General features: G+C 40.0%; 1 protein-coding gene and 1 pseudogene across 1 annotated transcript in view; both read right to left on the reverse strand.

Annotated features, from left to right (window-relative positions):
* The window catches only part of LOC119469775, a 10215-nt pseudogene extending 2867 nt beyond the window's left edge, over nt 1-7348 (reverse strand).
* DCUN1D1 (defective in cullin neddylation 1 domain containing 1) overlaps nt 1-22844 on the reverse strand; it is a 37688-nt gene that overhangs the window by 9205 nt on the left and 5639 nt on the right. The window contains exons 2-4 of the mRNA XM_017520389.2: nt 13214-13430; nt 11852-12020; nt 9222-9352 (exon numbers count right to left, since the gene is read on the reverse strand). Coding sequence (XP_017375878.1) covers nt 9222-9352; nt 11852-12020; nt 13214-13430 — 517 coding nt within the window. The remainder of the gene's footprint in view (nt 1-9221; nt 9353-11851; nt 12021-13213; nt 13431-22844) is intronic.

Here is a 22844-nt window from a genome sequence, read left to right on the forward strand (position 1 = left end):
AATGTTAACACCAATTTCTAATGGCACTTCCCTTTTAATCTATGCAGTCTGTAAAGCCCCATACCCAATATTCCTTCCACGTTAATTTTGTTCTTTTCTTTACCAACTCAACATACAATTGTCTGGTTTAAGTGCCATAAGTGTTCAGTTGAGACTAAATATTTGCTGTCATTAGTGTGCTTAATTCACTTCACTTTAAATGCATTAAATTTATGAGAATTAAACATATTGCTAGGGTATGTTTTTCCTTTTCAACTAATTTGTATAAAATAAGGATAATGAAATATTCAAATACAAACCACATGACACCTATAAATGCCCATTTGCCAGCTGATATACCAAGTAAGAATCTGAAAAAAGCAAGCGTGTATGCACATGGTGTTTGAAAGTTCAGGCTGTAATCCTGAACAACACAGTGAGACCTCGTCTCTACTAAAAAGCAAAAGACTTAGCTGAGTGTGGTGGGACATGCCTGTAGACCTAGCTACTCAAGTGGCTGAGGCAGGAAGATCGATAGCGCCAAGGAGGTCAAAGCTGCAGTGAGTCATGATTGTGCCACTGCACTCCAGCCTGGGTGACAGAGCAAGACTGTCTCCCAAAGAAACCCCGCCCCCCCACACACACACACGAAAAAAAGTTCAAAAAGAAGTGAATTTCTTAGAGTCTACATTCATTGTCCTGTCTGCTCATTTCCCACACATGCTAATCCTGTTAACCAATGTCTACATGTCATCCACCCCAATGAAATTAAACTCTGAAGGGTCATCAGACCCTCTGGTTACTAAATGAATACTCTGATGTCTCCTCTGCAGAATCTGAGAGAACTGAGCATACTTCCTGATAGAACTGTCACTTCCTTCAGCTTTGGTGCTAAGCACTCTGATTTCCCTCTGTTCAATCAAGGCTTCTCATGTTCTTTTCTTGGTGCTCCTCTTCCTCCATTCATTCATTAAATGTTGGTGTGTTCTAACAATGTGTGTCACACTTTTCTAATTTCCCTCAGATTTTCAAACCTATGCCATTGTTCATGTTACACATTCAACCACCCCAACAGCCCCTAAATCTGAAAGCGATCTCTGTATTCTAGACCATTTATCTAACTGCCTGAAGACATCTTCAACTTGGTATCCACAAACGACTTAAACTCCGCAAGGCTCAAACTGAGCCCTATCTTACCTTATAGACCTGCTCTTCCTTCTCAGTGTCACCACCCTCTACAGTGTTTCTCAACGAAACACAACTTCTCATCAGCACCACCTCTACCTCCAAACCCCTGCTCCCCCTTCCCATGGCCAGTAGAAACCTTAGGTCATTATGACAAAAACCCACCAATTCCCAAATGTGTCCCGAAAGTGTTGCTAATCCCTGAGAAAGACTCCTTCCTTCCTCATCAGATGCAATCAACCAAAGCACGTTTTTTGTTGGTGGTGGTCGTGCTGGGTCTTTTTGAGATGGAGTCTCACTCTGTCGCCCAGGCTGGAGCACAGTGGCGTGATCGCCGCTCACTGCAACCCCCGCCTCCCGGGTTCAAGCGATTCTCCTGTCTCGGCCTCCTGAGTAGCTGGGATTACAGGTGTGTGTCACCACGCCTGGCTAATTTTTTGTATTTTTAGTAGAGACAGGGTTTCACCATATTGGCCAGGCTGGTCTTGAACTCCTGACATCGTGATCTGCCCACCTTGGCCTCCCAAAGTGCTGGGATTACAGGCCTGAGCCACAGTGCCCAGCCCCTAAGGACTTTTTAAATCTGTCTCTTCTCCATCCCCACTGGGAAGGCCTATATTAGGATATTCTTCATTTCTAACTAAATCACTGGGACAGCTCCGTAACCAATCTCTCTTCTGGCCCACCTTTCACTCCTGTCAAAAGACCACGGTGCTTTGAGATGGGCCTTTCAAGCATGAATCTGATGTCACCTCCATGTTAAAATTCTTCCATCATTTCCAATTACTTTTTGATAAAATTTGCACCTCTAGTCAAATGAACTCACTTGCAGTTCCTCAAAGGTGGAATGTTCCTTCACCTCCCAGCAAGTGAGCCTGCTAAGCCCTCAACCTAAAATGACTTCTCTGTTCTTTTGGTCTTGAAAATGTGCATTCATTCTTCAAGGCTCAAAAACTATAACATTTTTGAAGGGATTGCAAACTACCCCAGACAGACCAAAGATACTCTTGATTCATGCTCTCAGAGCAAGTAGTCAAGTGTTTTTGAATAAAAAGGAAAGAGTTTAACTCAGAAAGATTAATAATTTATAAATAAGAGTTGAAATACATTAAGACTGAACAAGGATAAAGAGTCAATTGTCACAGGTATAGGAAGAGATGCCCTTTAGAAATAAATTTCTAAGCGACGAAGAGAACAGCTTAGAGAGAGGTGGTTTAACACAGTAGTTTAGAGAATGAGTTTTAGTCTCTTAAACCCCTACTCTACCACCCATTCAGTGACCTTGGGCAACTGGGCTGATTTCTCTTTGATTCAGTTTAAAATGAAGATAACAATAGTACTTACCCTTACACAGTTCTTCTAAGGACTAAATGAGTTAATACATACAAAGCATTTATAATACTACCTGGCAAACAACGTTATCAGTCTTTACTATTATCATTATTTTAAATCATTTAGAATTGTTATTTTAGATCCTGAAGCAGTATTGGAAAAGACAATAAAATCAGTGATAAGGTTTCAAGAAGCAACACCAGTTAAAGTAAGTGGAAGGAAAATACAGAGAAAAAGAGATAAGCAAGTCCTAGTAACAAACAGTATTGCAAAAAAATTGAGATTCTGGGAAAAGAAATCTTTAAGTCCTCACAGTAAAATGTGAAATGCAAACAGAGATACTCCCCATGTTATTCTTTCAACGTGAATCGACGAGAATAACATGGGATTTCACAACACATCACCAGGTGAATGCAGGATGAACAGGACATGAACTGAGCCAGATCTAATCCTAGTCACTAAGAGAAACAAAATGTTGCCAGCTCACTAGGGAGGATGGAAGGGTGATTAAAAATCCTATTCACTTGAACCAAATTCCTTCTCATAGAGGACAGTTTAAAAAAAAATCCTATTCACAATGTCTTTTTTTTTTCTTTTTTTTTTTTTTAACTCAATCTCAACACATTTTATAACAATGAAAAATATACACAATAACATATATAGAAGTCTGTTCATACAGGGTTCAAAACCAGTGCTCACACACTTTCAAACTGTTCAGCAAATCGAGTATGTGTGTCCATCCGTCTATTGAGATACAAAAAAAACATGGTAAATGCTAACAACTGGGAATGCAAGGGAAGAAAATGCAAAAGCTCTGAGAACTATTTTGCAACCTTTTTGTAGGTTTGATATTTTTCAAAATAAAAAGTTAAAAACCCAGACAAATCTAATTTATACTGTTTAGAAACACAAACACCATTAGTAAAAAAATAAGAATGTGATTATCAAAGTTCTGAATCATTTCCAACTCCGGGAAGAAAGACGGAGTTCTGCTGAGCGAGGCCTCACTGGCGTCTTCTGATGCTGGTGGTCCCTTCACCTGGCTGTCTCAATGCATGGACTTTCCTTCAAATTCATTACATTCTCTATACAAAGTCTGTGCATTTTTTTCTGTATGCACATTTCACAAGAAAAAAGGTTAAAAACAACGTGATGAGGTGTATAAAGATACAAATAAAAATATACACTTGTTAGACATTATTTGAAAAGGCGACTTTTGCTATGAGCCATTTACTTGAGATCATTTACCAAAAGGCACTTACTGAGGACCAATTTTTGAGGCTAGCAATGTAATAATGTCATCTTATTTTTACATGACTTAGTTCTTTTCTTATATAACCATCAATTCTGAATCTGGTTTAGTGTGGGATCTGGTAATACATCATACATAACTTCTATTGTTCATGTCTAAAATTTGTCTATTTTTCCACAGCTTTTTCGGATTTCCTCATTAGGATTTCATAGCATCTTTTGTGAAATTGTCAGAAGTTGGTCAGAATTTCACATTCTTGTCTTCTTTTTTTTTTTTGAGACAGAGTCTCACTTGTTACCCAGGCTGGAGTGTGATCTTGACTCACTGCAACCTCTGCCTCCTGGGTTCAAGCAATTCTCCGGTCTCAGTCTCCTGAGCAGCTGGGATTACAGGAGTATGCCACCACACCTGGCTAATTTAAATTGATTTTTAATACAGTGATATTAATTCATTTGATGGTCTCCTCCTGTGTCTTCTAAATCTAAATCATCATCACTTTCTTCATTTCTTCTGCAGCTTCTTCTATGGCTGGAACTTAGATTATTTTCAATATTTTCTGTGTTGCCTGGTTCTTTACTGAACAGAATAGCAATGTCTTCTTTCCACATTTTGCACAAACTTCAAGTTCATAGGCACGTGGTCTACACATTATGTGATATGAATCCTCCAACGTCTTTTGTAAACACTTAACACATTTTTAAGGTTTTGATAGTGGTCTGTATTTGCTATATTTTACACACCACTCAAGAACTTCTTTACAGTGCTGACATAATCCATCATGAAGTTTGTGTGTGTGTGTGTGTGTGTGTGTGTGTGTGTGTTGTTTTTTTTTGAGACAGTCTTGCTCTATGGCCCAGGCTGGTGCGCAGTGGCACAATCTCAGCTCACTGCAACCTCTGACTCCCAGGTTCAAGCCATTCTCCTGCCTCAGCACCCCCGCAACCTCCAACCCCCAAGTATCTGGGATTACAGGTGCCCGCCATCACACCCAGCTAATTTTTCTATTTTTAGTAGAGACAGGGTTTCACCATGTTGGTCAGGCTGGTCTCGAACTCCTGACCTCAAGTGATCCACCTGCCTTGGCCTCCAAAGTGCTGGGATTACAGGTGTGAGTACCAGGTAAACTTGCCATTTTTGAAGCTAAATGTATTCTGGTGCTTCTGAGGCCTGGAATGAGGCACGCTGCCTTTCTGGGAGCTCTTCGCCAAAACCACAATCACCACTCACCAGGAGCAGGCAAAAGCCACAATGTCTTACTTTTACTTAGAGACAGCTACAGGCAGCACAACATAACAGCACCACACAGAATGTGGAGGCATAAGGCCTGAGACGTAGCCTCAGTTCCAGTCCAACAGCCCTCCAGTTAGGTGACTTTATTAACAAATCAGTCTCTCTGGCTATGAGTTTCCTCTTCTATATGATGGAGAGGGTAACATGGTTTTACTTAGCCCAAAGGGGTTGTTATGAGAACCAAATGAGATTATATAGATGATCATACTCAAAACACTATAAAATTATTCCTAAATATTAGACTAAATGTTTAACAAATTATGTTCAAATCAATTGTAGGGGTGTAAGATTCCAGCTGAACCACAGCCCACAAGAAAATGAGCCATAGACTTTAGTCTAATGTTCAATATTGGCTCATGCCTGTAATCCCAGCACTTTGGGAGGCCAAGGCGGGGTGATCACTTGAGGCCAGGAGTTTGAGGCCAGCCTGGACGACACAGTGAGTCCCTATCTCTACAAAAAAATTAAAAATTAGCCAGGAATGGTGGCACACGCCTGTGGTCCTGGCTACTCCAGAGGCAAAGGCAGGAGGATCACTCGAGTCTAGGAGTCTGAGGCTGCAGTGAGCAATGATCATACCACTACACTCCAGCCTAAGCAAGAGAGCCAGATCCTACATCTAAAACAATTTCTTTTAAAAATTAAGTCAGATTACTAAAGCAGATGGCAATAGAGGAAGCACCCTCTAAGAAATAAGGTTATAGAAAGTGAAAAAATACCAGCCTGGGCAATATAGCAAGTCCCCATCTCCACAAGAAATGAAAATAATTAGCCTGGCATGATGGGGCTTGTCTATATAGTTTCAGCTACTCGGGAGGCTGAGGCAGGAGGATCACTTGAGCCCAGGAGGTCAAGCCTGCAGTGAGCCATCATCGCACCACTGCGTTCCAGCCTGGGCAACAGAGCAAGACCGGCATCAGAAAACAAACCAAAACAAAACAGAAAAACAAAAAACATGGAAAACACCAGTTCTCATTTTAATTAGCACAGCTATTTATAAACAAACCACAGTGCTGTTGCTGTCATTCTCTGCCAATTTGTTTTGGGCGTCTTACCTCTTCTCCTATGATCTTCTAATTCCTCTCTGCCAAGTCTTGTAATTTAAGAGCCCTGTGAACTCTTAGAAAGGCTATTAAAAAACTGTTTTCTTTTTAATTAAACTCTACAAATAAGCAAGTCATTACATTTCCTGATACCTAACACCAAAGCAAAACAAAACAAAAAGTGTGATTTGTCTCTTACTAAACTTTCTTTTTTTAATTAATAGACTTTTTTGGTTTTAGGGTTATGAAAAAGTTGGGCAGAAAGTAGAGATTTCCATATCCCCTCTCTCTTCCCCAGTCAGTTCCTGCTATTTTTAACATCTTGCTTTAGTGTGGTAGAGTTTTTAAAATTGATGAAACAATATGAACACATTATTATTGACTAAAGTCCATATTCCACATTAGAGTTTATTCTTTGTATTATACACTGTATGGTAGTGGCAGGGGGTCTTAAATAATATTTTCATTGTAGTTAAATACACATAACAAAGTTTATCATCTTGACCTTTTTGAAGTGTGCAGTTCAGCAGTGTGAAGTATATCCACATTGTTGTACAATCGATCTTCAGAATGCTCATCTCGCAAAACAAAAACTCTACATCCATTAAATATTACATTTTTTCTTAAGATCAAAACTTACTAGATAACAATAAGCATAATTTTTAAATATAATGCTTTCACATTTCTCAATTTTTCCTGTAATCTAAAATTCCAAGTTACCATATTAATATACCCAACAGCTATAAAAATTTAATTTTGCTCAATTTTTACCACATGTAATAAAAACTAAGATTCAGTACCCACATGTTTACCCAAAACAGCATTTATTTTATGCTCCAATAAAGGGTGGAGATTTAACTAAGAAACAGGTTAAGTCCCTCTCAATCAACATTTGACATTCACATTATATTTAATCATATTAAAATATTGTACATTTCTAAATATGACAAAATAATTATTTTAATACATACATGTAAACTCAAAGACTTTAACAGATTATTTGGGGAAAGGAAAGAGAAAAATAGAAAAAACACCCCAGTTAACTGGTGGCCCCAGACAGAGAAACTAATTGTAGGTATCCCAGCTTATTTTGCTTGCAAAACAAGGATTTTTCCTTTAAGAATAAAATCCAATTGATATTGAACAATCAAGCTGACAAGGAGGCTTTATTATTGAGAATTTTGCTTTACAAACATTTTATGACTCTAATCAATTCAGTCGTGTTTAGTAACTCGTGGAGCCACACTGCGTTAGAAATGTTATACATTTATCCCTTCCTCTCCAGCTTTCCATCACTTCCTCAGTCTAATCCCTATTCACATAACCTGTTTCTCAACACTTTCCCCCCTCTAATTTAAAAAATAAAGAGGAATTAGTGCAAAAGGCCCCTAGTGAGCGTTTTCAACTACTCTAGCTTCAAAAACCCCAAAAAAACCTCACTGGCCTTTTACTGGGCAAGTTACTTAAACTTCCTGGGCCTAAGTTTCCTCATCTTCGAACTAAGAATGATAAATAGCTAGCACTGTATGACTGTGTATTTGGCACAGCACACAGCAGGTGGTAAATTACTGAATGAAAGAATGAATAATTCAAAAAAATCAGTAAAACTCCCATGAGGCAGTGCTATGGTCTGGATATGGCTGGTTTGTCCCACCAACACTCATACCGAAATTCCATCCCCTGTGGTGGTGCCGTAAGGTGGGGCCTGGTGGGCCAGGTTTCAATCGTTGGGGTGGACTCCTCAAAAATGGCTTGGTGCTAGTCTCCTTTTGCAACTGTGAGTTCTTGCCAGAGGGAGCAGATTAGTTCCTGGAGTGTGTTACTGTGAAGTGAGGCTTCTCCTCCTGTTTGGTCTCTCTCTTCACAGACCTCCCCTTTGTCATTCTCTGCCATGTTATGATGCAGCATAAAAGCATTCCGCAGAAGCCAGGGCCATGCCCTTAAACTTCCTAGCCTGCAGAACCATGAGCTAGACAAATCTCTTTATACGTTACCCAGTCTCAGGTATTCTGTTATAGCAACATGAAATGGACTTACATACAGACAAGACAAGCAGTATATGTACAGTACAGTAGTTGGCACGGGGCCAGGCACACCAAAAGCTCATATTAAATGAAAGTCATCACCATCATCAAAATCTTCACTGGGTCCCCATTCCCCACAAACTCCAGGTTAAACCTTTCAGTCTCCAAAAACAAAACAAAACCATTTCTGATTTCAAAGGAAGTCTGTGGTTATTAAGCCTTCTTATGTCTTGCCAATTTATAATCTCCAAACAAGCATTCCCACTAAAATCAAACCAACGACGTCTCTCTTGCACAAAGCCAAGCTTATTGCTTAAGTTTTAGACCTTCATTCACAACTATCTTCTCACTGGAATATCTTTTATCTTCCCTTGTCCAGCCAAATACCAAATCCTTTAGCTCATATCCCACCTTGCCCAGGAAGCATTTCCCAACCACTCCTGCTTTGACTCATTTCTCCTTTTCTCTAAAACCCCTACATGGTTTTATTATTTTGTAATTATCTACTAGCACTGTCTAATCTTTTCAGGTAATTTGCAAATTACACTGTATCTAAATTACACCATATCTTCTACTCTCATATCCCTTAACTATCCCCAAAAGCAAATGTACAAATATAAATGGATTGATCTAAACTGTTACAGCGGTTATTTCTGGATAATAAGATTATGAATGATAAGCATTTCCTTTTTCATCCTTACAGTTTTCAAGTAAATCATAACAAAAAAGAATAAATTTATCTGGTATTCTATGACTTAGAAGTCTTATAATGCTATTTCTATAAATGCTAAGATCCTAAAATATCTTTGGGATCATGAATGAATGAATGAATGAATGCATAAATAAATGTCAGTGGAATTTTAACAACTATCTTCTATACTGACTGTAGTTTTTATAAAACAAAAATCAGTGGTTCACATACGGTACCAAGGGTACACTTATTATTCAATGTACATGGTATTTTCTGATTAAAAGTTCCCTTTTTCTTATTTTTTCAATAATTGGTATTTTCATGACTTTATGCTCAAAACACATAACCTTCTATTACAAAAATGACACTGTCAATGTATTTGAATATATCTGAAACATCAAATATAATTTTTAAAAAATTCTTACCTAATCCTTTTTGTCCTGGATTCTTTGCAAAATTAAAAGTAAACTGGTAAAAATCCTTAAATCGTGCTGGTTCTTTCAGTTCTTGTTCCATCTTGGGTATCTGGGCCTTTAGTTTTTCTATGCTGTCACATCTACATTATAAAATTAAGTTTATAAAAGATTAACTTTTCCACTATAAATTAATAACTTGTTTATTCCCACGAAGGCTTACATTTATTTCCTAGAACTTCTTTCTTAAAAACCAAATAATTGGAATTCAATCTTTCTATATTACATAAATATAAACAAGCATGGGCGTTACCTGCCGAAAGAATAGATCTGGAGGGATTAAATGTTCTAAATAACGACTGAAAGGAAACCAGCTATCCGTTTCAACTACATAATTCACTAGACTATCAACACTTTCACTAGTAGAAGTCAGCTTCAGAGAATAAATAAGAATGCATAGTAATCAGCAGAACAATCATTTTAAACTGTTTTAGACACTACTGACATGGTATTAATCTTGTCTACTATCTAAATTAACTAAAGCATGGTCTCTTGCTTATGAAGAAACATTCCTTTTGAAAACTTGCTTCTTGTTATATACAAAGTAGAGTACTAAATGGGGGAACCTCCTACCACCTCCAACTGAATTATCTCAGATTAACATTAAGCTTTTTCTATAAGTGCAAAACATTCCACTTTCAAAGAGTCTGAAAATCTCTACGTACCAAGCCTTACTTTCCAAACATAGCCTTATGGTAGAAACACCCTATTTCTTATAGATTCCACAAACAAACCAATTTTTTTCCTTCTAATCATTTTCTGTTTTTATTTTCCTTCTACATTCTTTGTAATACCTTTCAGACCACTAGTTTGTAAATTAAAATTCTGATTTGAAAATTCATCACGCATCATGTGAATTCAGTTTCAAATTTTTAAAACCATTGCTTCCGTAAGTTCCGGGGAAACCTGCCCTAGCACAGAGAATCCCAGGAAGTTCAGGATGGGCCTGGCTTTGGCTGAAGGACGTAGTGTCCAGGGCAGTTAATTTACTGCCTCTCAGCTTTAAACCTGCCCTTCTTTGCCCTACTTTGTGATATTGGACTACAAACTGTGAGACTTCATTTTTCTTGCCAGCTGGCTCAGTGTTAGGCTGGAAGAGGAAGAAGGAACTTTTCTCATCCCAGTTTGCTGTCTGCAGAGGGCCAGGGTTTTAGAAAATGTGTGGGAAGATCCCAGCAGTATCCACCAGTGGTAGCAATCTCACAGCACACGGCAAGTGGCCTCTAGGCAGTTTTTTCACCAGCATCACAGGTGGCCAACCCTCTCCCCCAGCCCCCAGGTCTGAATCTCAGCCTTGTGGGGATCTCCTAAGCTTCTCAATTTCTTCCTTGTCTGTTCACTTCCCTCACTTCCCAGAGGTGGTAGCAGCTTGCTGCAACTGATACGTGTCACGTCGGGGAGTTTCCTTTCATCCCTGACAGAGTAAAGCAATTCTTTAAGTTTTCCCTGTTAAAATTATTGGTGTGGTTTTTGTATCTTGGCTGGACTCTGATTGACTGCAATGTCTCTCAGGTTCAAATGATGACTCTAATACTACCTAATTAATTCTATATTTTCTCTGTACCTCAGTTTCTTCATCTCTAAAAGGGGGATAGAAAGACTACTCTCAAAAAGCTGCTGTGAAGAGGCAGGTGAAGCAGCTGGCACAGTTAACTGAAAAACATAGTGTTCAATAAATGTTAGCTGTTATTACTCAATAGTGGCCACTAAAAACAGAAAGGGCAGCTACCTACCAACAGACAGATTACTTCTGTCTGCAGCCTCATTAATATGAACAACTAGAGGTCACAGTGAAACCTCTATCCGTGACTTTTCAATCAATTTCTCCAAAGACATTCAGCTAACCGGCTGTCAAAGTGTAAGTGAAACATGCAGGAACTTCTAAAGTATCTTCCAGTTTTTAAATTCTAGGATTTTATAAATGCAGGGTTCACAGTCTCACATTAGGAAATAACTTTATTATTTATTTATTATTATTTTTTTTTTTTTGAGACAGAATCTCGCTCTATCGCCAGGCTGGAGTGCAGTGGCGCAATCCTGGCTCACTGCAACTTCCATTTTCTGGTTTCAAGCAATTCCCCTGCCTCAGCCTCCCGAGTAGCTGGGATTACAGGCACACACCACCACGCCCGGCTAATTTTATTTTTAGTAGAGACGGGGTTTCACCATGTTGGCCAAGATGGCCTCGATCTCTTCATCTCGTGATCCACCCTCCTCGGCCTCCCAAAGTGCTGGGATTACAGGCATGAGCCACCGCGCCCGGCCGGAAATAACTTGTTAACTTGGTCATTTCACTTTTCCATGTTAAATATTATGCATAATTTTAATACTAATGAACCTGCCTTAGAAGTAAATGAGAAGAATATATCCAAAAAGAGTAGGCTGTGCTAACTATACAAACACCTTGACAAGCCCAGAAAACCGTGTAACGTGGAAACTGGCAAGTTAACCCACTTCGATGTAAACCAATGTTTGTTGGCCTGTAAATCTTTAAATTTACATTTTATGACACATTTTTATAAAAAATCATAATTCAGTTCCACAGTCACATGTCTACTTTCCTATTGTAACTACATACTCACCCTAATTCTGTCATGCCATCCATGAACTCCTGTTTGGAGAACTCACACTGTGTGGCTGCTCTGAACTTCCATGCAATAATCAACACACTAATGCTGGCTGGATCGAGTGCCAGGTCATCACAGAACTGCTGTATGCCATCTATTCCAATTTTATTCTCATCTTGAGGATCTTGAAAAATAACAGCTCAGTATTAAAGTAGTGTTATATTATGCTACATTACCAAAACTGAAAAAGGTAATGCTTTATATTCCATTTTTCAAATGACCACAATATACGGAAGACTTGAAACAGTATTACTCCAACATATCCTTGCCCGTTATTTAAAGCCGCTTTCCTCTCTAACAGCATTCTTAAAGTGTACAAAAGATAATGTGCAAGTGGATACATGATTTTTAAAGTCTCACTTATTCATGTGAAATATGTCCCATACTTACACACATTCAGAAAATCAGACATTCGCATATAGACACATGGGATTCTAATATATCCATATTTTGCTTAAGTAGGTATTCGGAACAGAAATTCTTTTTTTCTTGGAACAAAGTTCATTTTACTACAACAACCACTTAAGAGTATCAGAAAAATTATAAACTATGCAATTCAATCCTAATCTCAACAATGTAAATATCTGTTGTTTAAAGAAAAAAAATCAATATTTACTTATCAGACAGGCAAAAAATTTAAATAACAGAAACAAACAGAAAGAAGCACTTGTGCACTCCTATCAAATCTGATTTGCTAATATCTTTCTAAAGGTAATCTGGCAATATCTCCAGCAATAAAAACATGCACATTATTTGACTTTGGAGCACAAGTTATGCATAAAATATCCCATTTTCAGAAAAACTTTGAAAGAGACTCTGTAAACATATTTCTGCATAAACATAAAAGATATGGAAGAATCCATACCAGGCTATTATTGGTTACTTAGGAGAATTAATAAGGAAAAGACAGAGAAACTATTAACCTTTTCTTATTCACCTATTATGCAGTTGAACTTTTTTAAAAGTATGCATGACTTTGTAATTCTTTAAAGATTTAGTATGCAGGTTTTCTTAAAGGCTGGTTCAGCGGAGTTTTATACATATGAGGGGAGAAAACAGAGTTGCCCATCCGCATTCTCAACTTGGACAATGGGGGAGAAAAAAAAAGGAGGGGAGGAAAATACAAAGGCCAAGAAGAAATCTCAGTGAAAAGAAAATAATTTCTCCTCAGACCTCCTGAAATAACTCTAAGATCTACAGACCTCTATTGGATACAGACACCCAATTTATGTTACATATAGTATTTGACATCTTACAAGCCGATAATTTGGAAAAATCTGGTCCAAAATTTATTTAAAGTCATAAGCAAGCACTCACCTTTGTATCTATTGTACAGTTGTTCTAACTTCTTCCTGTCCAATGATCCTTTTACACTCTCTCGTATGTAAAGTTCAGGATTTTGGAAAAAATTATCTGTTGCAACATCTAACTTCCAGTCATTTTGAGATAGACAACTTACTGCTGTTTTTTCACTAGATTGTGTGAAGATCATAAACTGACGAACTTTATCCTTCTGCGATGATTTCAACTTGTTCTATTAAAACCAGAGAATAAACTGAAACTTTACAGAAAATCACATAAGACTAAATATTTCTATATGGCTGACTAAACGTTCTTAGTAATATTTTTTCTTATAAAACATTAAAACATTTTAGCTTAAGATTTATTTTTGATCTATTATTAATCAGAAAGACTAACTTTTAAAAAAATCTGAAACACAAAATTTGGTAGAGTTTTGGAAGAGTAACTGGGACAGAAGTGAAGGGAGCTAACCAGCCAGCGTTCCTCCTACAGTTGGTCCTGCGAGCGTCCATAAAGGCTGCAGAAGGAAGGGCCGCCTCTCCAAACCCCACCAAGGACCACGTTCTGAGATGGATGCCCGAGGAGACACAGGGAAAAGGTGAAATGATTTGACCGGTCAGCAAATGCCCCAGGGAACCAGGAGATTAACAGGTGTTTACTGCAGTCCTAACACCCACTCTAAAAGGATATGGAGCGGGAGGAGGGGGATCCTCCCCAACACCACCCACCTTGTTTTCTTGCTCTTTTTACCAAATTGGAGAAAGCAATAAGATGAGTATTCGACATTTCCCCTAGCTGTATCCAGAAACCAAGAAAATTATTAACAAAATTTCCTCATATTTTCACTCAAATCAGAAGATGCATCCTTCCCACTGAAATCAATGTTTTCTTTTTCCCCTAAAGGGATCACCTCATTGCCTTCGCCAGAGCCCAGCAGAGGCCCTTGCTCTCTCCAAACAGCCCTGCTACCTCTTCTCAGACAGGGGAAGAGATGAAGAGATATTCGCCTCTTCTCACTTGCTGTACACTGTCAAGGATTCATTTCTCATCTGACCTAAACCCACAGCAAAATAAGGCAGGACACTGTCAGGATCAAGGACATGTTCTCCCTTCCCTCCCAAGCTGGCCTCCTAGCAACTGCAGCCTCACCACTGTGACTCTTCCTCCTCCCAAACTCCAATACCATCTCCCAGCAAAATACTTGGGTTTTTCCTGGGCTACTACCACAAATGAAGAGGGGAAACTTGAGCAGGGTACTCATGAATAGATACAATATTCTGTGGTTTAAGCAACACATTTGAGAACCCCAGATTCTCCCATCTAGCCCAAACAGATCATAAACATCAACTTCCAGATTAGACAGATCAGGGAACTTAACCTTCTGGCATTTGTTCAAAAAAATCACTCAGGTTGTTATTAGTAGAAATGAGACAAAAACAAAGAGGTCTCATGAATCTGAGTAATCTTTCCATAAATCACACTGCTTGCTGTACATGTTTACGAAGTTTTTGAGATTTACAACATATTTACACCGATCACAGTAAAAACAAGACTATGCAAATCAAGTATGAAAACTAACCCTATTACTTGCAATATGAAAAATGTCTATGCTCTAGAGTCTGCCAGCCACACCCCTCTCTTTGTAAATATGTTACTGTTAAGATTACAAATTAAGGCCAGGTGCAGTGGCTCACTCCTGTAATCTCAGCACTTTGGGAGGTTGAGGCAGGCGGATCACAATGTCAGGAGTTCAAGACCAGCCTGGTCAACATGGTGAAACCCCATCTCTACAAAAAAATACAAAAATTAGCTAGGCGTAGTGGCACGCACCTGTAATCCCAGCTACTCAGGAGGCTGAGGCAGGAAAATCACTTGAACCCAGGAGGTGGAGGTTGCAGGGAGCCGAGACCGCACCACTGCACTCCAGCCTGGGCGACAGAGTAAGACTCGAGACTCCATCTCGACAACAACAAAAAAGGATTACAAATTAAAATCTCAACCTCCGTACTCCGCCAAAATTGAGAAACTGAATTCATATAAATTCACGACTCTTCTGCTACTTCACTAATAACTCCACAACATCTGGACGTAGTCATATCCCATTATACAACACAACCCTCAAGTGTCCAGGTGTCCAGGATTCTTCCCTTTTGAAAACTATCTCCTCCTTGAGATTGACTGTTCAATGACAACGAATTCACAATGAAATCAAATGCCAAGGAAGGTCACTGTCCTAATTTGATTTTGCTTCAATGAAAGTTAACAAGGAACTGCTTTGATTCCAACTTTTGTTACTGAAAATTATTCTAAAACTTAGTATACCTTTCTTCCTTGAGCAACGGAGTGCACTCGCACGTTCCGTATTCCTCTGAGGAACACTAAGTACCAAAGGATCACTGTGATCGCCACTGACCACTGTACAAAGGTACAGGGAGTGCTGGAGATCGACCTGGAAGTACACCAACCACAGACCACATCCTGGGAATTACAGGGTTTTTTTAAATTTTAAAGACGGGGTCTTGCTATGCTGCCCAGTCTGGTCTTGAATGCCTGGGCCCAAGCAATCCTCTGCCTCGGCCTCCCAAAATCCTGGGACTACAGGAGTGAGCCACTGTACCCAGCCTGGAAATTACTTTTTAATTAAACCTGATATAACTTACTGGCATAACTTTTCCCCCATTCTCCTAGAAGTTGGAGGTGGCGAAACAATCAGGTCTATCTGGGGTTTCATCACACAGCTTTAAATCCAGTGCTCAGTTCCCTGCAGGGTCAACTGCCTTTGTTGAAGGGAGGAAGGAAAAAAACAGCTCCAGTCACTTCTACAAGCCAAAAAGAGCTGTTCATTCTATTAATGACTTTCTATCAAAAAGCAAGATAACAGAAGACTGGGCAAACAAATATAAAAAACTGTCTTAACTACAAAAATTAAAAACAAAATTATACAAAATGAATTCCATGTCATATCTTATTTGAAAACAGTTTACGTAATAAATAATACACGTAAATGTAAACCTTTTTTTTCTGAGACAGAGTCTCACTCTGTCACCCAGGCTGAAGTGCAATGGCGCAATCTCGGCTCACTGAAACCTCTGCCTCCCGGGCTCAAGTGATCCTCCTGCCTCAGCCTCCTAAGTAGCTGGGATTACAGGCATGTGCCACCATGCCCAGCTAATTTTTATATTTTTAGTAGAGACAGGGTTTTGCCATGTTGGTCAGGCTCGTCTAGAACTCCTGATTTCAGGTGATCCACCCGCCTGAGGCTGGATCCTTAAAAAGTAGTAAGTTTAAAAAGGCCTCCCAAAGTTCTGAGATTCAGACATGAGCCACTGTGCCCAGCCAAATGTAAACTGATTTAACTGGTTTGGTATAAATTTCCACCATCTAGGGCAACATCAATATATCTGAAGAAACAGCGTGCACCTACCCATTTCCAACACCATAAAGGCCATTCAGTTACATGAAGCCAAGAACTGACAATATGGACTCCAGCTAAGCTAAGTGGACACTGACAATCTCATTCCTGTAAAGTCTGATAAACACCCTCCACTTCTTTTTTGGTTTTTGTTTTTGAGACAGAGTCTCACTCTGTCACCAGGTGGCAGGCTGGAGTGCAGTGGCGCAATCTCAGCTCACTGCAACCTCCGCCTCCCAAGTTCAAGCAATTCTCCTGCCTCAGCCTCCTGAGTAGCTGGGACTACAGGTGCACACCACCACGCTCAGCTAATTTTTGTATTTTTAGTAGAGACGGGGTTTCACCATGTTGGCCAGGATGGTCTCAATCTCTTGACCTTGTGATCCACCTGCCTCAGACTCCCAAAGAGCTGGGATTACAGGCGTGAGCCACCGGCCTCCTCCACTTCTTATAATGCACTCTGACTACTTCTCTGCCAGCTCTCTGTCCCCAGAATACATTTTAACACTTGATTCCCTACTAAGGGGATTCCATTCTGTAGTCTCAAAGGCTATCCTAGAATACAGCTGGAGTATACCTGGCCAATTTAGGAGAGCTGTAACACTCCCATCCCCTTTTCCTAAGCCACACAGATGTACCAGGCAGTGTTCCGATTTTGACAGTGTGGCACCAAAAGTTTACATCTCTATCAACTTACAGAAGAGAAAAAGGTGACTAACCAGAGAAGAATTATTTTATAGGGGATGAGAGGGTGGATAGAAAACTGAGGTGAAAGAAAAAGCAGATGGATTTTTTCTGTTTCTACTACAAACCCAGTGGGGAACTTCCCAAGAGCAAAGACATGTGACAGCTACAATGATTCAGCACTCAAATGCAATAGATGCCATTGACTTAAATACTTACTTAAAGGGAATAAACTAGCGTGATCATTAAATAAGATCAGGCAATACAATCTTCAGTATTCAAACGTTAAAACTACGGAGATAGCACCAAAGAAATGCAACAGTAGTAAAGATGTAAAATGCAAAAAACCAGAATATAGTTTGCTTTTTAATTCCAGCAAAAAAAATGGGGGTGGGGGGGAGAAGAAACACTATCTCTTGTAACAGAAAGCTAATTACAGTTGTATCAAAGATTACCAAAGTCAGAAATGCTGTCATAATCTGAACAGTAAAATGAACTTATTTGCTCATCTTTCCAAAATATAACATGCCAAGTTATCAACACATATTGTTTTATTCTTAAATCTAGCATATTTGCATTTTTTTTACTCAGGAAATTCAAGAATTAGAGTCAGCCAGGTGCAGTAACTCACACCTATAATCCAGCACTTTGGGAGGCCAAGGCAGTAGGACTGTCTGAGGCCAGGAGTTCAAGACCCAGCCTGGCCTGGGCAACACAATGAGACCCTGTCTCTACCAAAAAAAAAAAAAAAACATTAATTAGCTGGGTGCTGTGGTGCATGCCTATAGTCCTAGCAGTTGGGAGGCTGAGGTGGGAGGATGAGGATCCCCAGAGCCCAAGAGTTCAAAGCTGCAGCGCGCTATGACAGCACCACTGCACTACAGCTTGGGTGGCAGAGTGAAATCTCACCTCAAAAAAAAAAGAGAAAGAAATTTAAGAATCACATTTAAAATAATAGTTTATCCAAAGAAAAAGTAATGAGTTTTAAAAGTCTTCCTATTAAAAGTTACTTCCCCAAGGAAAAACAATAAACATGGAAAATGACTTTCTAGTCAACTAAGTTCTAACGATTTCAAAATAGAAATAATTTTAATAAGTGATTTTTTTTTTCTTTGAGACAGAGTCTCTGTTGCCAGGTGCCAGGCTGCAGTGGCATGATCTCGGCTCACTGCAACCTCTACCTCCTGGGTTCAAGCAATTCTCCTGCCTCAGCCTCCCGAGTAGCTGGGACTACAGGTGGGCACCACCACGCCCAGCTAATTTTTGTATTTTTAGTAGAGACAGAGTTTCAGGATGGTCTCCATCTCTTGACCTCGTGATCCGCCTGCCTTGGCCTCCCAAAGTGCTGGGATTACAGGCGTGAGCCACTGCGCTCAGCCATAAGTGATATTTTTAAAAGCTAAAAATTAAGATCCATTTTATTTCTATTAATTTGAATTTTTACCTTCCCATCCTTAAGTTTATATTTCAGTCTGAACTCCAGAAACAGACACTTAGGCCTTTATATTTTTAAAGGAATTAATTTTCTAACTCAATTCTAGTTATTTCAGGATTTGATGAATATGGCTCACAAAAGTCAATGCTTTCCAAACTGAAGCACTTTTATGATGACCCATAATTCTCACTAAAAGCTCCGTAAATTGTTATGTAATTATCATATTGACAGTTTTACTTCATCTGAAATTTAGAAGAGCTAGTTTTAACTTTACAAGATCATACTTTCCATATATAATACATGGTATTCAGCAGATAAAGCAAAACGTTACCAATATCCAAAACCACTAACTTACAAAAAGCCTTCCAACAGAGACTAGAGGTCTGAAGTCAAAAGTGCAGGAAAAACCAATTCAACTAATGAGCCTACCCACAACTCCTCCAGCAGACTTTCACCTAGAAACAGTTCTACTGCAGCGAAGTCAGAAAAGGAATCTAAGCAGGAGTACAGGTATTACGTACTCCTTACGAGTACGTAAGCAACTTACGACCATTCGACTTTACGACCACAATCGCTAGCCATGACTGCTCCGCGTCTGGCAGCGCAAACGTTGCCCAGCTGGGCATACGACAGTGCGGACCAGCTTCCGGTAGCACTACCATCTCCGCGTGCATATAGCCTACTCAACTTACGACCAAATTGTGTTACGACTGGTGTGTCGGAACCAATCGTGGTCGTAAGTCGAGCACTAGCTGTAGCTCTCTCCTTTTCCTTCTACCTGCACAGAGAGGCAATATAATATGATTAGTTACTGAAGAGTACAGACTTTCAAACCAGACTGTCAGGAGTTTAACTCCACCTGTACCACTTAACTGCTGTATGACTTTGGGGAAATTAGTCTTTCTGTGCTTCAACTTCTTCATCTATAAACAGAGTGCTGATGTTACATTAATCAATTCAGGTTAAACTCTCAGAACCACAACTAGCACGTGGTAAGGACTCCTCAGAAGTCCATAAACGAAGAAAGACAGACAGGTGTGGTGGCTCACACTTGTAATCCCAGCACTTTGGGAGGCCAGGGCAAGAGGACTGCTTGAGCTCAGGAGTTCAAGACCAGCCTGGGTAGCATAGCAAGACCTCGTCTGTATTAAAATTAACAACAACAAAAAAGGGGCCAGGCATGGTGGTGCATTCCTGTAGTGCCAGCTACTTGGGAGGATCACTTGAGCCCAGGACAGAGAGGCTGCAGTGAGCTATGACAGCGCCACTGCACTCCAGCCTGGACAAGACAAGGCATGTGACCCTGTCCAAAAATAAATAAATAACTCTAGAAAAAAAATTTTAATAGTATACAATAAACTATACAAAAACTAGCAGCTAACATCTGAGCTCCTACTATGTGCCAGGCACTGTGCTAGATGCAAGATGATTCTATTTTATCAACAATCCTGCAAGATGATTCTATTTTACCCATGAGGAATCAAACTTCGAGCATCATGTATCTACTTATCCAACAAGAAGCAGAGCCAGGAATAAACCCTGGTGCCTGGTTTCACGGCATGCAGTCTTGCCATTTATTATATACTGTCCTCAAGTGAAAGAAAAACAAAAAGGGTAAAAGTGCAGCTACTGAAGTTGAAGGGAGGAAAACTCTGAGCAGTATTTCTTCACCTATTTTAATGGAAAAGTTTAGTCAAATGTGAACAATGTGCATGCCAACTAAAAATTCCCCATTAAGCCTTCCCTCACAACCTAACTAAAAAGATAATTTGAGGATGGAACTTCTATTTGGGGTGTGTTTTTTTTGGTTGGGGGTACGGGGGAGAAAGGGGATAAGCCATTTTCAAGACAAGCAATACAACAGGAAGAAAAATGTGTTTATGGTCTTGTCACAGACTATTTTAAAAACAGATGGCTATAATCTATAGCTTTAAATGTACAGGGCACTCTAAGTCCGGGTTTCCTTTTCCAAAGAGAAGGCTTGAAACCCGGAGAAAGTACAAATACTTATACAGGTTATGGCCAGAAAACATGGAAATGTGTACCATTTTAAATAGTAAGCAAAACAAAACCCTCACAGTACTCTTGTAATCTGCAATTTAAAATAATTACGTGGATGACAATTACTTATTCATTCGCTCTTAAATTTCCTGCACTTTGAATAACTCTTGAAATTAACCCCTCTTTAAGAGGTGCTAAAGTTGAGCAAGATGGCTCACACCTATAATCCCGGCACTTTGGGAGGTGAAGGTGCAAGGATTGCTTGAGCCTAGAGTTCAAGACGAGCTTGGGCAACAAAGCAAGACCTGGTGGTGCATACCTGTAGTTCCAGCTACTCAGGAGATTGAGGTAGGAGGGTCACTTGAGCCCAGAAGTTTGAGGTTGCAGTGAGCCATGATCGCATCACCAATTCTAGCCTTAACAACATGGCAACACCCAGTCTCAAAAAAAAAAAAAAAAAAAAGGGGCTGGGCACAGTGGCTCACGCCTGTAGTCCCAACACTTGGGGAGGCCGAAGCGGGTGGATCACCTGAGGTTGGGAGTTCAAGACCAGCCTGACCAACATAGACAAACCCCGTTTCTACTAAAACTACAAAATTAGCCAGGTATGGTGCCATATGCCTGTAATGCTAGCTACTCAGGAGGCTGAGGCAGGAGAATCGCTTGAACCCAGGAGGCGGAGGTTGTGGTAAGCAGAGATCGTGCCATTATCGCGCCATTGCACTCCAGCCTGGGCAACAAGAGCAAAACTCCGTTTCATAAAAAAGAGGCTCTGTATTACATTAGTCCCCTCTTATCCACATGGGAGCGGGAGGAACATCCCAAGATCTTCAGTGGATGCCTGAAAACGTAGATAGTATAGAAGCGTATATATACACTATGTTTTTTTGACCTGATAACTCAGATGGCTAAGCGGCCAGCAGCGGGCAGTAAATGCAGCGTGAGTAAGACGGACAAAGGGACGACCAACGGCTGCGACAGGAAGATGGCATCATGCTACTGAGAGCAGCACACCAGGTAAAACCTAGGACTTATTTCTGGAATTTGTCATTAATATATTCAGATTGCCAGTTGATCGCAGGTAACTGAAATCAAGGAAAGTGAAAGCACAGACAAGAGGGTAGTGCTGTACTACCAAGTCCAACAGGAATGACATACATGCTACGTAATTACTGTGCACAATGATGTATTATGGAAATTCAGAAGTATATCTGTAAGATTCAAATGGATTTTGTCAACTTTTGTACACTTCACAGGTTTTTAAAAAGTAGGCAACTAATGAAAACTTAAAAGATTTTCTTGCCACTCCTCAGAATTACCAGTCAAAATATGCCTACCACTGTAAATTGGAATAAATGCCTTCATGTTGGTTTATAGATTGACTTTTTTTTTTTTTTTTTTGAGACAGAGTCTCACTCTGTCGCCCAGACTGGAGCGCAGTGGCCCAATCTCGGCTCACTGCAACCTCCACCTCCCAGGCTCAAGCAATTCTCCTGCCTCGGCCTCCAGAGTAGCTGGGATTACAGGCACCCACCACTACACCTGGCTAATTTTTGTACTTTTAGTACAGACGGGGTTTCTCTATGATGGCCAGGTTCGTCTGGAACGCCAGACCTCAAATGATTCGCCCGCCTCAGCCTCCCAAGTGTAACGATTACAGGCATGAGCCACCACATCCCACCTTGACTATTAAAAATAGTTATTTTAGGCCGGGTGCAGTGGCTCATACCTGTAAACCCAGCACTCTGGGAGGCTGGGGGTGGGGGGGGCAGATCACCTGAGGTTGGGAGTTCGAGACCAACCTGACCAACATGGAAAAACCCCCCTCTCTACTAAAAATACAAAAATTAGACAGGCGTGGTGGCACATATCTGTAATCCCAGCTACTCAGGAGGCTGGGGCAGGAGAACTATCCAAACCCAGGAGGCAGAGGTTGCAGTGAGCCGACATTGTGCTACTGCACTCCAGCCTCAGCGAAACAGAGTGAGACCCTGTCTAAAAAAAGAAAAAAGTTATTTTCACTAATTTCTGATTATCTGTGATAAACAATAACCACCTTAACATATTTGCATTAGCCATATCTCAATTGATTCTCTCAAACTTATTGTTTGAAC

This window comes from Cebus imitator, unplaced genomic scaffold, assembly GCF_001604975.1.
Source record: "Cebus imitator isolate Cc_AM_T3 unplaced genomic scaffold, Cebus_imitator-1.0 Scaffold828, whole genome shotgun sequence".
NCBI lineage: Eukaryota > Metazoa > Chordata > Mammalia > Primates > Cebidae > Cebus > Cebus imitator.